The 19,802-nt window shown below is 45.5% G+C and overlaps 1 protein-coding gene across 7 annotated transcripts in view; it reads left to right on the forward strand.

Annotated features, from left to right (window-relative positions):
• Positions 1 to 19,802, forward strand: part of SPIDR (scaffold protein involved in DNA repair) — a 1,299,263-nt gene that overhangs the window by 379,980 nt on the left and 899,481 nt on the right. For all 7 annotated transcript variants that reach the window (XM_063923689.1, XM_063923686.1, XM_063923690.1 and 4 more), the window contains one exon: positions 18,082 to 18,311. In XM_063923689.1, coding sequence (XP_063779759.1) covers positions 18,082 to 18,311 — 230 coding nt within the window. The remainder of the gene's footprint in view (positions 1 to 18,081; positions 18,312 to 19,802) is intronic.

Genomic DNA, 19,802 nt, shown 5'->3' on the forward strand with positions numbered 1-19,802 from the left:
AATTTTTAGTTTAAATACACCACACACAAAAATGAAGGTGAATTCAACATTTAAAAAATCTGGCAATAATATATGGGTAAATGCCGTTTTGTTGCGGTATATCGCTTACATTGTGCAGTGTGTACTCAGGACTGTGCGCTTCCGCAGTCGCATGCGACAGGCGCTTGGTATGATGTGCTGCACATCAAAGCGTCCGTCGCTAGCGTCCTGTGTTATGTTAATGAAGCACGGAACACAGTGGTTCCGTCCTTCATTAACATCGCCCCAGTATGTATGGGCGTTCTGGGCTAACGGAGATTCGTTCCTGTGTCGGAACGAATCCCTTTTACTCCCGTGTGTACCCAGCCTTAAAAGCAGAAAAAATGTACGCTCTTTGTAGTTACATTTTATAGTTTATATGTGTGACTCATGTTACATCAGAATGGTTATACGAACTGAGTGGACTGATATATTTATTTAAACCGGATCTCATTATTTTTCCAGTATGACTGTTATACTATACCAGGGATGGCCAACCAGTCAGAGGCAAAGAGTTGCAGTGCCAACTATGCCCCCAGTGCAGACACACATGCCCCCACACTGCCAGCTATGCCCCCAGTGCAGATACATATGCCCCCACAGTGCCAGCTATGCCCCCAGTGCAGATACGCATGCCCCCACAGTGCCAGCTATGCCCCCAGTGCAGACACACATGTCCCCACAGTGCGAGCTATGCCCCCAGTGCAGACACGCATGTCCCCACAGTGCCAGCTATGCCCCCAGTGCAGACACACATGTCCCCACAGTGCGAGCTATGCCCCCAGTGCAGACACGCATGTCCCCACAGTGCCAGCTATGCCCCCAGTGCAGATACACATGCCCCCACAGTGCCAGCCATGCCCCCAGTGCAGATACTCATGCCCCCACAGTGCCAGCCATGCCCCCAGTGCAGATACACATGCCCCCACAGTGCCAGCTATGTCCCCAGTGCAGATACACATGTCCCCACAGGGCCCCCCCCCCCCCCTTCCCCAAAGTGCTGCTCACTGTCCTGATGCTGCTGGGAGGGGAGGGGAGCACAGCTCGCGCCTCTCCTGTTCCTCTTAGTGCTACTTAGTGAGCTCTCCTGAGCTTGCTAAAAAGAAAGTATTTTGTTAGGTTTTTTTTATTTTCAGAGAGATCTGCTGGCAACAGACTCTCTGCTACGTGGGACTGAGGGGAGAGAAGCAGCCCTACTCACTGAAGATAGGTCCTGCTTCTTAGGCTACTGGACACCATTAGCTCCAGAGTGATCGTACACAGGATCGCACCCTTGGTCGTCCGATCCCGGAGCCGCGCCGCCGTCCCCCTCACAGAGCCGGAAGACAGAAGCCGGTGACAGAAGCAAGAAGACTTCGAAATCGGCGGCAGAAGACTCCAGTCTTCATATGAGGTAGCGCACAGCACTGCAGCTGTGTGCCATTGCTCCCACACTAAACCCACATACTCCGGTCACTGTAGGGTGCAGGGCGCATGGGGGGCGCCCTGGGCAGCAATTAGAGACCTCTTGGCAAAAGTGGGCATATATACAGTTGGGCACTGTATATATGCATGGGCCCCCGCCATATTTTGACACAGAAACGCGGGACAGAAGCCCGACGCTGAGGGGGCGGGGCTTCTTCCTCAGCACTCACCAGCGCCATTTTCTCTCCACAGCTCCGCTGAGAGGAAGCTCCCCAGGCTCTCCCCAGCAGAATCACGGTAGAAGAGGGTAAAAAGAGAGGGGGCACATAAATTTGGGGCAAAAACAGTATATACAGCAGCTACTGGGTTAACACTAAGTTACTGTGTGACTCCTGGGACATATATAGCGCTGGGGTGTGTGCTGGCATACTCTCTCTCTGTCTCTCCAAAAGGCCTTGTGGGGGAACTGTCTTCAAATAGAGCATCCCCTGTGTGTGTGGTGTGTCGGTACGCTTGTGTCGGCATGTTTGACGAGGAAGGCTATGTGGAAACAGAGCGGGAACAAATGAATGTGGGGTTGCCGCCGACACCCGATTGGATGGATATGTGGAAGGTTTTAAATGATAATGTTACTTCCTTGCATAAAAGGTTGGATAAAGCTGAAGCCTTGGGACAGCCGGGGTCTCAGCCCATGCCTGATCCTATGTCGCAGAGGCCGTCAGGGTCTCAGAAGCGCCCACTATCCCAAATTGTTGACACAGATGTCGACACGGATTCGGACTCCAGTGTCGATGGCGATGATGCAAAGTTGCAGCCTAAAATGGCTAAAGCCATCCGAGACATGATTATAGCAATGAGAGATGTGTTGCACATCACAGAGGAAACCCCAGTCCCTGACAAGAGGGTTTATATGTATGGGGAAAAAAGGCAAGACGTGACCTTTCCCCCTTCACATGAGTTAAATGAGTTATGTGAAAAGGCTTGGGAATCTCCAGATAGAAAACTGCAGATTTCCAAACGGATGCTTATGGCGTATCCTTTCCCGCCAACGGACAGGTTACGCTGGGAATCCTCCCCGAGGGTAGACAAAGCTTTAACACGCTTATGCAAGAAGGTAGCCCTACCATCACATGATACGGCCACCCTAAAAGATGCTGCGGATAGAAAGCAGGAGGGTATCCTGAAGTCCATTTATACACATTCAGGTACCCTACTAAGGCCGGCGATTGCGTCAGCCTGGATGTGTAGTGCTGTAGCAGCATGGACAGATACCTTATCTGAGGAACTTGATGCCTTGGACAAGGATACTATAGTACTGACCCTGGGGTATATAAAAGACGCTGTCCTATATTTGAGAGATGCTCAAAGAGACATTAGCCTACTGGGCTCTAGAATAAATGCAATGTCGATTTCTGCCTGAAAGGTCCTGTGGACTCGGCAATGGACAGGCGATGCCGACTCAAAAAGGCACATGGAGGTTTTACCTTACAAGGGTGAGGAATTGTTTGGGGACGGTCTCTCGGACCTGGTCTCCACAGCTACGGCTGGAAAGTCAAATTTTTTGCCATATGTTCCCTCACAACCTAAGAAAGCACCGTATTACCAAATGCAGTCCTTTCGATCACAAAAAGGCAAGAAAGTCCGAGGTGCGTCCTTTCTTGCCAGAGGCAGGGGTAGAGGAAAGAAGCTGCACAATACAGCTAGTTCCCAGGAACAGAAGTCCTCCCCGGCTTCCACTAAATCCACCGCATGACGCTGGGGCTCCACAGGCGGAGCTTGTCCCGGTGGGGGCGCGTCTCAGAAATTTCAGCCACAAGTGGGTTCACTCCCAGGTGGATCCCTGGGCTATAGAGATTGTGTCTCAGGGATACAAGCTGGAATTCGAAGAGATGCTTCCTCACCGTTACCTCAAATCGGCCCTGCCAGCTTCCCCCTTAGAGAGGGAAATAGTGTTAGCTGCAATTCACAAATTGTATCTTCAGCAGGTGGTGGTAAAGGTTCCCCTCCTTCAACAGGGAATGGGTTACTATTCGACCATGTTTGTGGTACCGAAACCGGACGGTTCGGTCAGACCCATATTGAATTTAAAATCCCTGAACATATACCTGAAAAGGTTCAAGTTCAAGATGGAAACGCTCAGAGCGGTCATCGCAAGCCTGGAAGGGGGGGATTTTATGGTGTCTCTGGACATAAAGGATGCTTACCTTCATGTCCCCATTTATCCACCTCATCAGGCGTACCTCAGATTTGTGGTACAGGATTGTCATTACCAATTCCAGACGTTGCCGTTTGGTCTCTCCACGGCACCGAGAATATTTACCAAGGTATTGGCGGAAATGATGGTGCTCCTGCGAAAGCAAGGGGTCACAATTATCCCATACTTGGACGATCTCCTCATAAAGGCGAGGTCCAGAGAGCAGTTGCTGATCAGCGTAGCACGCTCTCGGGAAGTGTTACAACAGCACGGCTGGATTCTAAATATTCCAAAGTCGCAGTTGATTCCTACGACTCGTCTGCCCTTCCTGGGCATGATTCTGGACACAGACCAGAAGAGGGTTTATCTCCCGGCGGAGAAGGCTCAGGAGCTCATGACACTGGTCAGAGACCTATTAAAACCAAAACAGGTGTCGGTGCATCACTGCACGCGAGTCCTGGTAAAGATGGTGGCATCATACGAGGCCATTCCCTTCGGCAGGTTCCATGCGAGGACCTTTCAATGGGATCTGTTGGACAAGTGGTCCGGATCACATCTACAGATGCATCGGCTGATCACCCTATCCCCCAGGGCCAGGGTGTCTCTCCTGTGGTGGCTGCAGAGTGCTCACCTTCTCGAGGGCCGCAGATTCGGCATTCAGGACTGGGTCCTGGTGACCACGGACGCAAGCCTCCGAGGGTGGGGAGCAGTCACACAGGGAAGAAATTTCCAAGGTTAAGTCAGGAGACTTGTCTTCACATCAACATCCTGGAACTAAGGGCAATATACAACGCCCTACGTCAAGCGGAGACCCTGCTTCGCGACCGACCGGTGCTGATTCAGTCAGACAACATCACCGCAGTGGCTCATGTAAACCGCCAGGGCGGCACAAGGAGCAGGGTGGCGATGGCGGAAGCCACCAGAATTCTTCGCTGGGCGGAGAATCACGTAAGTGCACTGTCAGCAGTGTTCATTCCGGGAGTGGACAACTGGGAAGCAGACTTCCTCAGCAGGCACGACCTCCACCCGGGAGAGTGGGGACTTCATCAAGAAGTCTTTACGCAGATTGCAAGTCGGTGGGATCTGCCACAAGTAGACATGATGGCATCCCGCCTCAACAAAAAGCTACAGAGGTATTGCGCCAGGTCAAGAGACCCTCAGGCGATAGCTGTAGACGCTCTAGTGACACCGTGGGTATTCCAGTCGGTCTATGTATTTCCTCCTCTTCCTCTCATACCCAAGGTGCTGAGAATTATAAGAAGAAGAGGAGTGAGAACAATACTCATTGTTCCGGATTGGCCAAGAAGGACTTGGTATCCAGAGCTGCAAGAAATGCTCACAGAGGACCCATGGCCTCTGCCTCTAAGACAGGACTTGTTGCAACAGGGGCCCTGTCTGTTCCAAGACTTACCGCGGCTGCGTTTGACGGCATGGCGGTTGAACGCCGGATCCTAGCAGAAAAAGGCATTCCGAATGAGGTTATTCTTACGCCGATAAAGGCTAGGAAGGACGTGACGGCTAAACATTATCACCGTATATGGCGAAAATATGTTGCTTGGTGTGAGGCCAGGAATGCCCCTACGGAGGACTTCCAGCTGGGCCGTTTCCTTCACTTCCTACAGTCGGGAGTGACTTTGGGCCTAAAATTGGGTTCCATTAAGGTCCAGATTTCGGCCCTATCCATTTTCTTTCAAAAAGAACTGGCTTCTCTTCCTGAAGTTCAGACGTTTGTAAAGGGAGTGCTGCATATTTAGCCCCCTTTTGTCCCTCCAGTGACACCTTGGGATCTTAACGTGGTGTTGAGTTTCCTGAAGTCACACTGGTTTGAGCCACTTAAAACCGTGGTGTTAAAATTTCTCACATGGTAGGTGGTCATGCTATTAGCCTTAGCTTTAGCTAGGCGTGTGTCAGAATTAGCGGCTTTGTCACATAAAAGCCCCTATCTGGTTTTCCATATGGACAGGGCGGAATTGCGGACCCGTCCGCAATTTCTGCCAAAAGTGGTGTCATCTTTTCATATGAACCAACCTATTGTGGTGCCTGTGGCTACTCGTGACTTGGAGGATTCCGAGTTACTAGATGTGGTCAGGGCTTTGAAGGTTTATGTGGCCAGAACGGCTATAGTCAGGAAAACTGAGTCACTGTTTATCCTGTATGCACCCAACAAGCTGGGTGCTCCTGCTTCAAAGCAAACTATTGCTCGCTGGATCTGTAACACGATTCAGCAGGCTCATTCTGCGGCGGGATTGCCGCTGCCAAAATCAGTAAAAGCCCATTCCACAAGGAAGGTGGGCTTTTCTTGGGCGGCTGCCCGAGGGGTCTCGGCATTACAGCTTTGCCGAGCAGCTACTTGGTCGGGTTCAAACACTTTTGCAAAGTTCTACAAGTTTGATACCCTGGCTGAGAAGGACCTTGTGTTTGCTCATTCGGTGCTGCAGAGTCATCCGCACTCTCCCGCCCGTTTGGGAGCTTTGGTATAATCCCCATGGTCCTTAAGGAGTCCCCAGCATCCACTAGGACGTTAGAGAAAATAAGATTTTACTTACCGGTAAATCTATTTCTCGTAGTCCGTAGTGGATGCTGGGCGCCCGTCCCAAGTGCGGACTTTTTCTGCAATGCTTGTATATAGTTATTGCTTACATAAGGGTTATGTTATAGTTGCATCAGGGTTGATCTGATGCTCTATTGTTGTTCATACTGTTAACTGGGTAAGTTTATCACAAGTTATACGGTGTGATTGGTGTGGCTGGTATGAGTCTTGCCCTGGATTCCAAAATCCTTTCCTTGTACTGTCAGCTCTTCCGGGCACAGTTTCTTTAACTGAGGTCTGGAGGGACATAGAGGGAGGAGCCAGAGCACACCAGTATCCAAATTCTTTCTTAAAGTGCCCTGTCTCCTGCGGAGCCAGTCTATTCCCCATGGTCCTTACGGAGTCCCCAGCATCCACTACGGACTACGAGAAATAGATTTACCGGTAAGTAAAATCTTATTTTAAAATCTTTTTTGACATGTTATTGGATCTGCAGGATTTCTCCATAGACTAGACCTTCCCTCTGCCTATTCATCCAGACCTGCTTTCTCAGGGACCCTGTCTCCATCCAGACCTTCCGCACCTATCGTTGATGGCGTGGCTCTTGAGACATCCCTCCTAAGGGACAAGGGCTTCTCATGTGCGGTAGTTCAGACTATGCCTAAAGCTCGGAAAGCAGCCTCAGCCCGTATACATTATCGGATATGGCCCTCCTACTTCCAGTGGTGTGCTCATCGTAACTATGATCCTAAAGTTCTCCAGGTCTCTAGGGTGTTAGCCTTCTTACAGGCTGGCCTCACTACGGTTCTTCGTCTGGCTTCTCTAAAGGTCAAGATCTTGGCCCTATCTGTCTGGTTCTAGAAGAGATTTGCTCCCTTACCAGATGTACGTACCTTCCTTCAGGGAGTACTCAGACTACAACCCCCATTATTCCCTCCGGTGACTCTGTGGGATTTGTCCTTGGTTCTTCAGGCCTTGTCACAGACTCCTTTTGAACCATTGGAAACTGTAGACCTCAAGTGGTTAATAGCAAAGACCTTCTTTATACTGGCCATCGCTTCCGCACGCGTGGTCTCTGACTTTGTAGCTCTCTCCTGTTGATGCCCATACTTGAATTTTAACCGGGGCGGTCCTTCAGACTAAAAAGGGATACCTACCTAAGGTGGTGTCTAAATTCCATACCAACGATCCCATTGTGGTACCGGCTTTTCAGGAACACTGCATTTCATAAGAGGAAGTCTCGTTAGATGTGGTCCGTGCTCGCAGGATCTACGTGGAACGTACTGGTTCCCTTTGGAAGACAGATTCTTTATTCAGCATTTATTGATTCCACAAGCAGGTCTGGCCAGCCACTAAGCAAACGTTGGCACGTTGGCTCCGCATGACCATCTCACAGGTGTATGCACAGGTTGACATTCCTGTTCCAAGTACAGTCTCTGCTCAGTCTACTCGCTCTGTGGGTTCTTCGTGGGCAGTCCACCTTGTGCACTGCCCACACGTTTCTTAGGTTCTGTGCCTTTGATACGTTTGCATCTCAGGATGCAACCTTTGCCCGCATGTCTTCCTTTCAGCTTAGGAGCGTTCCCTCCTTATTACAACTGCTTTGAGACTCCCCAAGTTTAACCCTGTGGAAATCATGGACCCCAAAGAAGAAAAGAAAATAATGGTAAAACTTTCCTTTGTGGATCCCATGGACCTCAAAGAAAGAGATAACAGAGTGCCCAACCTGACGCACCCAGCTTCAATGGATTACTTTTATGGTCACCCTTCTTCTCTTTGTAAGAGTGTTTTTTCTGTGTGTACCATCTTTCCTTCTCGTTCTCTTCTTTCCAGCTCCTGCTTTGGGCTTGTTACTAAAACTGAAGTGCCTGAGCATGAGGGCGGGGTAAGAGGCGAAAGGAGCCCAGTGCATCCTGGGAGGCTCACAAGCTTACTGTTCGGTGCCAGTCCTGGTGTCATCTTACATCCTTGCTGCAGTGATGCTAAACAGATCTTGAAGTCGCACTATGCTTTGGCGGGATTCGGTAACACCGAGCGTCTTTTTTTTACCGCACAAGCAGCTTCTGCTAATTAAAGTGATATGCAGCATGCCTATATTCTGTGTGTAATTGCAGCTCTGTTGCATCCGAAATGCCACGTTACAGTAATTTCTAAGAAAACACTAGCATAACATTTTGTATGCAGATAGTCACAGTCACACACAGAATATAGGCATGCTGCATATCATTTTAATCAGCAGAAGCTTCTTGTATGCCCGGAAAATAAACGCAAGAAAATATGATTGCCGCTCAGTTGAACAAAATATTATCCTCACTGTTATAACCTATGGTCTCCGAAAAGGTTATCTGGAGGGTTATGTACCCTCCATTGAGAACCTGTGGTCTAAAACAAACTTGGTCCTTAGGACCCCGCAAAGTGCATGTTTTGCAGGTAACCAAGCAGGTGCAGAGGGGTGTTTAATAACTCACATGTGGAGATAACTATTTCACTAGTGACTCTGTGAGGAGACCTGCAAAACATGCCCTGTGTGGGCTTTAAACCTGCAAAACATGCCCTGTGTGGGCTTTGAGAACCTGTGTTTTTGACTCCTGAAACCTCTACACTTGGTGTTAGTGATTGCATGAACTAGACTGCAATGGTTTGTAGGGTGGTGTGAGGCTTCCAGCTTTTTTATTTTTGAAACCTAATTATTTGTATATATGCTGTGGTCACTATTAAGGTGCACCTGTCTAGTACTGAGTAGGTCCTACCTTTTTCAATGCAACAGCCTAAATTCTTTGAGATATAGATTCTAGATGCTAAAAAGCATTCTTCAGAGTGTCTGGTCATCATGTTGACATTATAGCATCGCATAGCTGCTGCAGTTTTGTCCTCTGCATATTCATGATGTTAATCTCCCATTACGCCACATCCCAACAATGCGCTAATTGGATTGAGAACTCATGACTGTGGAGGTCATTGGAGTACGCCGAACTCCTCGTCATGTTTGGGAATCATCTTGACATGATGGCATCTTCGTTTCACCTTTTATAATGAAAAAATAAATACTGCTATGTAAATCTCTGGTATAGATCACAGGGTTGACTCAAATTAGGTTGACAGTCATTAGGTTGACCACTATTTGTCGACATGGCAAATGTCGACATGATAAAGATCAGCATGGTCAACGGATACAAAATGTTGACACTGGAAAAGGTTGACATGACAAATGTTTGACACAAAAAAGGTTGACACAACATTTTTTTTTTAGTTGTTGTGTAGTTTTCACCGACAAAGCATGTGGAACTCCAATTAGTGTACCGTGCCCCCTCGCACTTTGCTCGGCACTAGTTACTATTCCCGATCGTAGCCCATGTGGATGGTAAAGTATGAAAAAAAATGAAATGAACCCTCCCTCCAAAAAAAAAAAAAAAAGCATTCGACCATAAGCACTATTAACTTTTTACATTTTGACCAATTGGGCATGTTGATATAATGCATGTCGACCTATTGACTGTAGACCTAATTATGGTTGACGTATCATCCGGATACCGTAAATCTCGCTAAGTTTGACAAAATTTCATCATTTGGCACAACCCTCAGGCTATTATATTTGCCCTGCTGAACTGATGTTGGTGTGTTGGTCATGGGGAGTTCAATTAAAAGGTTTGTGAACTGCACACAAAGCATTGCATTCAGTATTTTAGATAATGTATAATTGCAAGAACTTGGATTATACAGTATATGCTCAGCAATTACTGGTATAAGCTCTGTTCTATTTTCTAGTTGTCCCTTTTAAATTATTTATTTAGTTTAATTTTACACATATCTTAGCGGTAGGGTTTCCACATCGGCACTTTAATGCGATTAATGTAGATCATGGAAGTATTATTGTAAAAGGATCAGAAAATTGAGACCTCTCTTCTAAATGTTAAGTCATGCACAATGGCTCTGTTCTGTATGTGCATTTGATATTTCATTGTTGCATTCAATGTATGTGCTTTTATATAAGGTCACTTAAGGAGGAGAGAGACTAGAGGACAAAATTTCATCTTCAGTCCATTGTATAGTAAGTCAAACAACAGTGTGTACAAAAAGTGGAACTTTCCCCTGACAAAAGTAGAGGATAGACACTTACGACATGCGCTTGATAAATGTAATATAAACTCTCTTAAATGAGAGCTGCTCTTGCCATACCAAGAAACTTGATAACCTGGGATTTTCCATTCTAAAGATAACTTGTTTGACATGTTCATGACTGAAGGGTCACTTCCTCACTGACTACTGGGCTAAAGGCCAAGGCACAATGTACATACGTGATTTGTATCCGCAAATTTAAAAAAATCAAACATAAACAAAAAAATAATGCTGACAAAACCAGTGACAAGTCGCATGTGCCACAATGTAAACATGCTCCTTGGATCTGAACAGTAGGGGGCAGTAGGGTTAAAGAGTGGCAACAAAATATCTTTATCCCTCTAGTTTTTTTCACAATACTGATTAATCACTCACAAAGATGGTAGCAGCAGTTTTGCTTTGAATTACTGTTTTTACATTGATTATACGTATCTATTTTTAACATAAACAAATTGCTGGTGTTCTTTGGCCCTGCCTAACTCACTATGATAATAAAATACTTGATCAAAACAAAATGGTGAGAAGAGGCTAAAGCTTGCACATCCATTCACCACTAGTGTGACTTTCTAGGTGGTATCCCTCCTGTGCAAACTATCAATTAATATAGTTCTAGCAACAATAGATTACTTACCATTAAACAATTTATTTGAAATGCTCCTTTATTATTATTATTAGTATTATCATCATTATTATTACATAGTTACATAGTATCTAAGGTTGAAAAAAGACAATTGTCCATCGAGTTCAACCTATTTGGGGTCTCCTATGCACGATTATCTTGTATAAAATTTTGACTGAAGTTGATGACTGCCGTTACGTTTTACCCCTCTTTTTTATAATAACCATAGTGCGTGACTTGCCCCGTAACCCTGGAAATCCTTATCCATTAGGAATTTATCTAACCCATTCTTAAAGGTGTTGACTGAGTCGGCCATTACAACTCCCTCAGGCAGGGAATTCCAAACATGTATCGTCCTTACCGTAAAAAAGCCTTTATGCCGTATTGTGCGGAATCTCCTCTCCTCTAACCTGAGCGAGTGTCCACGAGTTCTGTGTTGATCTAACCAAAAACAGGTCCTGCGCAAGATCTGTATATTGTCCCCTTATATATTTGTAAATGTTGATCATGTCCCCTCTTAATCTTCTCTTTTCCAGTGTAAACATGCCCAGTCTTGCAAGCCTTTCCTCGTATTCCAGCGTCTCCATACCCTTAATTAGTTTGGTCGCCCGCCTTTGAACCTTTTCTAGCTCCAGGATATCCTTTTTGTAGTAAAGTGCCCAGAATTGTACACAGTATTCAAGGTGTGGCCTCACAAGTGATTTATATAACGGGAGTATAATACTCTCGTCCCTAGCTTCAATTCCCCATTTTATGCATGCTAATATCTTATTAGCCTTCTTTGCTGCAGTCCTACTTTGGGTACTACTGCTTAGTTTGCGATCTATGAGGACACCTAAGTCCTTTTCCAGTACAGAATCCCCTAATTTTACCCCATTTAGTAGGTAGGTGTTATTTTTGTTCTTGTTACCACAGTGCATTACCTTACACTTGTCTGTGTTGAAGCGCATTCTCCATTTCGCTGCCCAAGCTTCTAGTTTAACTAAGTCGTTCTGAAGCGACTCAGCATCCCCCTCCGCATTTATAACTTTACACAATTTGGTATCATCTGCAAAAATTGACACCATGCTCTCTAGACCTTCTGTTAGGTCGTTAATGAAAATATTGAACAATAGCGGTCCTAATACTGAGCCTTGCGGGACACCAGTTAGCACTTCAGTCCAAGTTGAAAAAGATCCATTAACCACAACGCACTGCTCCCTATTATTTAACCAGTTTTTGACCCAAGTGCATATTGTGCTTCCTAGCCCTGATTCTTGTAGCTTGTAGATAAGTCTCATGTGTGGTACAGTGTCGAATGCTATGGCAAAATCTAAAAAGATTTCATCCACCTCTTTACCCTGATCTAGGTTTGCGCTTACTGTTTCATAAAAGCCAAGTAAGTTGGTTTGACAGGATCTGTCCTTCATAAACCCATGTTGATTCCTTTAAATGACCTTATTGACTTCAAGGAACTTCTGAATACTATCTCTTAGAATACCTTTCAATACTTTCCCCACTATAGATGTAAGACTAACTGGTCTATAATTACCTGGTTCAGCTTTACTTCCCTTTTTGAATATAGGCACTACTTCCGCTATACGCCAGTCTTTGGGAACCATACCTGATATTACTGAATCCTTAAAGATCAAAAATAGCGGTTTTGCAAGTTCAGAGTGAAGCTCCATTAGAACCCTTGGGTGAATACCATCGGGACCTGGTGACTTATTAATCTTTAAATGTTTTAATCGGTCACAGACTACTTCCTCGCTTAAATAAGTACCTATCAGTGGGATATTCTCTTTATTGAGATTATGTTAGTCCCTGAATTGGGTCCTCTCTAGTAAATACTGTTGAAAAAAACTCATTTAGTGTGTCCGCTATGTCATTATCATTTTTGCTTAAGACTCCCAACTTGTCTTTTAAAGGGCCTATACTCTCCTTCTTTAATCTCTTGCTATTAATGTATTTAAAGAATTTTTTGGGATTCGCTTTGCTTTCCTTTGCTACTAGTTTTTCAGTTTCTACTTTAGCCGCTCTTATTTCCATTATCATTATCATCATCCTTTATTTATATTACGCCACAAGAGATCCGCAGCGCCCAATTACAGAGTACATAAATGAAAAATCAAAACGGGACAATAGTGACTTAGTTGAAGACAATATAGGCCAAATACAGGGTACATAAACATAGCTGCATCAGCAGATGACACTGACATAAGTATCAGGGTGGCAAAAGCCATAGGAGTAGGTGCCATCGAGGATGTTTAAGTAAGAGAAGGATAAGCACGTGAGGATTGAGGGCCCTGCTCATGAGCGCTTATATTCTAAAGGGGAGGGGCAGACATACAGGGGTGGCACAAATGGGGTAGACAGTAGTTAAGATGAGATAAGGATGGGTTTGGTGAAGAAGTGGGTTTTGAGAGCCCGTTTGAAGTTTTGTGGAGAGTCTGAGGTGGAGAGGTAGGGAATTCTAGAGAAAGGGAGCAGCACGTGAGAAATCTTGAAGGTAGGAGTGGGAGGAAGTAATCAGTAGGCAGGAGAGGCAATGTGCATTAGCAGAGCAAAGAGGACGGGTGGGAGTGTAAAGGGGGATAAGGTCAGAGATGTAAATGGGAGAGGAGTGGGTGTCAGTGCAAACATCTAGGTTATCTGCTTATTCCGTTTTGGCAGACAAGACACAGCTTAGAGCTTCACTATGCAATGATTTTAAACATTTCTATTACAGACAGTAGTACCACCACCACCACACCTCATCTGCCTCCCCACTCTGCCAAGACCTACACTGGCTCTTCCTCCCCTACAGAACTCTCTTCAACCTCCTCAGCCTAACAGACATGGCCATCTTCAACTCCACTGCCTTCAACACCTCCAACCTTATTTTCACACATACTCCCTCCCAACCTGTCCGGTCAGCCAATGACAGTCGCCTATCCTCAAGTCTGGTTTCTACTTTTTACTCTCGAATCCAAGACTTTTCTTGTGCTTCCCCACACTTCTGGAAAGATACATTTTATAAGGCATTTTATAAAGCATGTACAGCTTCAAGCAGGCGCTGGAAACCCACCTGTCTATAAAAATATACCAGTCCTCCGCTTTACCATGTCACCATGTAGTTTTACCTTACCTTCGTTCATCCTCCATCTTTCCCACTCTTTGCTTCCTGCACTCTGTTACCCTACGCTGGCTCATCCCTGTGTCATCAATTTGTCCTCTCCCTACCTCTTCAGCATGTCATTTTCTATGAGCAGAGCCCTTCACCCTCCTGTCTCATGACTTACTACTCTTGCTCATAAGCTATACTGTTCTTCTTTGTCTTTGTTTTGCACCTCTCTCAGTGGCTGTAAAACCTGTTAGATGCGCCCAAGCCTCTGAACACAGGTTTCAGAAGGATGCAGTTAAAATACCGACACTGGAATCCCGAACTATGGCATAAGATTGGCGTAGAAATACAGATGCATGGAATCACGATTGTTCTTCCAGCGGGACACACTCGCCCTCTGTCTCGTGGGGGTGTGTGGTTTGATGTTAGGTTTAGGCATCAGAAGGGGTGTTAGGGGGCAGGGATGGGAAGGTTATGGTTAGGTACAGGTGAGGGTGGGTTAGGGGTAGGCACTTGGAGGGAGGGTTACGTTTAGGCAGCAGGGAACGTAGGGTTAGGTTTAGGCACCACTGGGGAGGGTGGAGCACCCACAAGGTAGAATTAGGTTAGGGGGCACGGACGGGAAGATTATGGTTAGGTACCGGGAGGGGGTGTTAGGGATAGGCACTTGGTGGTAGGGTTACGTTAGGCAGCAGAGAAAGAGGGTTAGGGTTAGGCACCCTCAAGGGAGGGGTAGGGGAGGGTTAAGGTATTTTTTGAGAGGTTGATGGGATTCTGATGGTCGGGATGCCACGGTCGGGATTCTGACTGTCGGCATCCTGTCCATCAGGATATCATACTGAATCCGTTTCAGCTTGTGCGGAATTTTTCCCCTATACATGCCTTGCATCTGTTGCTGTTCTGAGAGTTGCAGTGTTATTTGTTAATTGTATACTATATATTACTGTTTACTACGTATATTGTACTGTGTTAACATTTACTGTCTCATTGTTTGCTCTCTGTGGACCACGTGGTGTGTAGAATTAAAGTTTAATAATAGTTGCCCAATTTCATTGTCGTATATTTACGTATGTAAGGACTCTATTTCCCTTGTGTTAGCAGATTTTTTTTTTATAGGTGATAGGTTTCTACAAAGGCTAGTTCACAGTCCATTAGGGAAAGAGGGCCTGGACTGCACACTCTAGCTAATTACAATGGGATGTGATACCTACTTTAGCTGAGACTTAATACTACAACATAGACAAATAGAGCAGTTGCACCATACAACCATTGGTATTATAATAAATGTAATACTTATACATCATATCTGAGGTTTTTGATTTGCCAATATTATGAGCCTGCCCACCATTTGTCAAATAAACCTCATCGGGCTGGTGCCTAACATTATAGGGGTTCGCCTCTGTGGCATAGCCAATCTACCCTAGGGCATTACCCATAACAGATAGCAGTGAAAAATCAGAGTGGTGTTAGGTAGCTGAAGGTAGCTACATGGTGAGATTTATCTGTCCAATCTGTCTGGTGAGAACAAAAATCTGGTAATGGATGAGAGCAAATGACAATAGACCATTTGCTCCCAACCACTGGAAAATAGACAATGGTTGTTCAAACAAATAGGTTAAATCAGTTTGTTTGGAAAAATGTGTTAAATCAATAGTTTTAATCCATTTTCCAGTGTTTGGGAGAAAATGGTTGATTGTCATTTGCTCTCATCCATTGCCAGATTTTTGTTCTCACCAGACAGATTGGACAGATAAATCTCACCATGTGTACAGAGAGAAGACGGCAGTAAAGTATGAAAGTGTTAAAAAGTGAAAATACTGTAGCTGATCAGTGTTAAAAGTGAACGATAGATGTGTGAAAATGTAACATAAATAAAAAAAAAAACAAACACTGTGTGATATAAGTGTTAAAAATGTTAGATGCCAATGCCCCAAAGTGGCCTAGCCAGAGCAATCCCAAGGAGCCCCATGCCCCCAAGTATATACCACAACTGACTTGCTATATGATTATAAAGATCTTACCTGTGGCTTCGTTCACAGTCCATGGTTACGCATTAAGCTGTCCTTCCTTGATCGAACTGTACTACTAAAGGCTAGCTATAAATGCCTGTTGATAATTACGTTTTAATATTGGAGGCAGATAATTCTGAGTTTAACACTAGCCACAGACCATTTTTCTATCACCAACTACAAGTGGTATTCCACTGCCTTCATATTAATTCTATCCCACACCTCATAGATTGTAAACTCTTTTGCCATGTGTTTCATGGGATAAGTGTAATTTGTTTGTAAAAATAAAGTTTTCTGCGAAAAGCTAGTCCTGCCACTGTATTCAAAGCAGATTGTAAGGCGAAATAATGAATGCAGGAAAAGTAGACATTTCAATATTAAGTGCTGGAGATTAGTGTTGCATGAATTAAAGATTTTGCAGTGTATTCAGTAAGATAATTGTGCATGTTACTGAAGATATTTCTTGGAGATATTTCTTAGATCTATGTAACAGAATGTACATATTGGATGTGGGGAAGAAAAGAATGTTCTGAAACAAGGATGACACCTAGGCAGCAAGGTTAGCGTGTAGGGTTTATGGTTGTGTTGCTTACAGAATTAAAGTTGTCAGGTAATTACTGTAGCTTCTGTTGAATGGTTGAGTTTAAGGTGGCCAGAGGGGGTGTAGTATGTGATACCGGCGGTCGGGCTCCCGGCAGCCAGCATACCGGTGCCGGAATCCCGACCGCCGGCTTACCGATAACTTGGTGAGCACAAATGAGCCCCTTGCGGGCTCGCTGCGCTCGCCATGCTGCCCGCCACGCTGTCTATTCTCCCTCCAGGAGGGTCGTGGTCCCCCAAGAGGGAGGAAAGCTGTCGGGATTCCGGCGCCGGTATGGTGGTCGACGGGAGCCCGGCCGCCGGCAACCTGAAGACCACCCGGCCAGAGGACATCTAAGATGAAGTTGAGGAAAAACATTCAGTAACACGTGCCAACACAGATGGTGAAAAATCCAGGGAGTATGCATCAATGTGTGTGTCATGCGCAAACAAAGTTAATACTGATATTCAAAGGATCTTTTTGGTTATGCTTCTACTGTGCTCCATCCACAAATACACCAGAATTTTACTGCAATTAGTGCTAGATCAAAACACAAAAATTTCTATTACTGTACTTCCAAACTTATTTCAAATTACTGAATTCCATGTACATTTTACAGGTGTGTATACTATGCTCAGAACTAAGGGGGAGAGATACAGTATATAATTTAGCATATTATTGCTACAGGAGCAAGTGTTTCATAGCCAGTTATTCTCCATAGTTTTGTGACTACATTTTAAGTTGTGAATAACTCTGCCATTTGTTTAGACTTTCTTAATATGGAGTGATGTACATTTCTAAAGCTGGGTACACACCTTGTCAGTTGACCCGCCGTTTCGCTGACATATCCGGCTAGCCAGCTAAGGATATACACTTGCTAATTGGCCGCTCAATGTGTTGTCCTGACATCACAGCTGGGTAGACATTTGAATTTGCCCGTCCAGCTGGGATGTCAATACCTGCTGCTAGTGTATGGACTTTCGGCGAACTGCACGTACACACAGCCAGATGCACCAATATATCTCAGAAATATATCGGCCATTGGCTGGGCTGCATGACTGACGCGATATGTCTGAGAACAATGTAATTCTAAGACATATCGGGTATATACACCTGACGATTGCCTCGCGAAATATCGTCTAGTGTGTATCCAGCATAAGCCTCTGACAAACATCCAAACTTTGATTTCTTATCTTAGTTACTTGTAACCACACTAGATGATGTGTACCCAGTCCTACATCGGAAAGTGCATATACTGTACACTTGCCGATGACTAGGGCAGTAGCATGGCTATTGTTAGCGATCTCTTCTGTCGGCCCTACTGTAGCGTTAACTAGACGACGTCGCTAATGACCGCAGGGGCACGCAGATCGTGCACACTGTACAATTTTAACGATTTGTCATTCTGATCCGTCGGAATCGGACAAATATCGTCTATTGCGTACCCAGCTTAAATGGCATATAATGGATTCAGCTTGGTGTTAGCTTTTCCCATCACGACAATAAGTTTTTGTGCTTTTGTATTGTAGGCCATCGACATTGTTGAATATTTGTCTGATGATCCACCAGATGAACCTACTTTGCCAGCAGCCAGGCAGGACATTTCAGTAGGAGGTGAAAATGTTATACCATCTTCTGGGAAATCAGCGAGTAACTGGTTAAAAACGGCACAGATTCTGTTACAGACACCGGAGAAGAAACTCAACAAAAATTTCAAGACTCCGGATGACTCTGCTAAGAAGAGAAAGCGCTTCCTCAGGTAGGTAGCTGTCAAACCCCTAGCTTCTCCCTTAACCAATTAACAAATATTTTTTTTCCAAAAAACAAAGTATATCCAATACAATTCTATAAAAAAAAAATAATAATAATTTTTTATAAACATTGATGTTTATTACCTTCCTGCAACCGCACTGAGCTTTCTGACAGGTCGCATCAGATGAGAACAGCACAGCCTGGTATGGTCGCATCTGATGCGACCATCCTAGGCAAGTGGTTAAAGCATTTGTCAGGATTAAGGATGGCATCTGGATCACATCAGTATGGACATGGCTGATAAAATTACTCATTAGAATATATCCATATCTTTAAAGCAAGGAAGTTAAATATTAGTGTATAATATTTCTCTTACGTCCTAGAGGATGCTGGGGACTCCGTAAGGACCATGGGGTATAGACGGGCTCCGCAGGAGACATGGGCACCTATAAAGAACTTTTAGTATGGGTGTGCACTGGTTCCTCCCTCTATGCCCCTCCTCCAGACCTCAGTTAGATCTTGTGCCCAGAGGAGATAGGGTGCATTACAGGGAGCTCTCCTGAGTTTCTCTGTTTAAAGAATCTTGTTAGTTTTTTTATTTTCAGGGAGCACTGCTGGCAACAGCCTCCCTGCATCGTGGGACTGAGGAGAGAGAAGCAGACCTACTTAACTGATAGGCTCTGCTTCTTAGGCTACTGAACACCATTAGCTTCAGAGGGAGTCGGAACGCAGATCTCACCCTGCCGTTCGTCCCAGAGCCGCGCCGCCGTCCTCCTCGCAGAGCCGGAAGATTGAAGCCGGGTGAGTATGAGATGAAAGAAGACTTCAAAGGCGGCAGAAGACTTCTGATCTTCACAGAGGTAAGCGCGCAGCGGTAACGCTGCCCGCCATTGCTCCCGGGACACACACACACAGCAGGCACAGATGGGTGCAGGGCGCAGGGGGGGGCGCCCTGGGCAGCAATAAACCTCAGAATTGGCATATTGGGAGATATTAGGCTGCAGAGGCAGTAAATATGTGAACCCCCGCCATTTTTTGTAAAATTTGTAGTGGGACCAAAGCCCGCCGCTGGAGGGGGCGGAGCTTGTTCCTCAGCACTAACCAGCGCCATTTCTCCACAGAGGCTGCAGAGACGCTGGCTCCCCGGACTCTCCCCTGCTGAATTCAGGACAGAGGGCTTAAAAAGAGGAGGGGGGGCACAATTCTTGGCGCAGTGAGTTATATTATATCAAAAAGCGCTGTCTGGTATTTCTCCAGGGTCAGTGAGCACTGGGTGTGTGCTGGCATACTCTCTCTCTGTCTCTCCAAAGGGCCTTATTAGGGAATTGTCCCTTATAGCTATATCCCGGTGTGTGTGGGGTGTCGGTACGTGCGTGTCGGCATGTTTGAAGCGGAAGGCTCTTCCAAGGAGGAGGTGGAGCAGATGAGTGGTGAGTCCTCGTCGGTGGTGCCGACTAAATAGTGGATGGATATGTGGCATATGTTAAATGCAAGTGTG

This window comes from Pseudophryne corroboree, chromosome 5, assembly GCF_028390025.1.
Source record: "Pseudophryne corroboree isolate aPseCor3 chromosome 5, aPseCor3.hap2, whole genome shotgun sequence".
Classification (NCBI taxonomy): Eukaryota; Metazoa; Chordata; class Amphibia; order Anura; family Myobatrachidae; genus Pseudophryne; species Pseudophryne corroboree.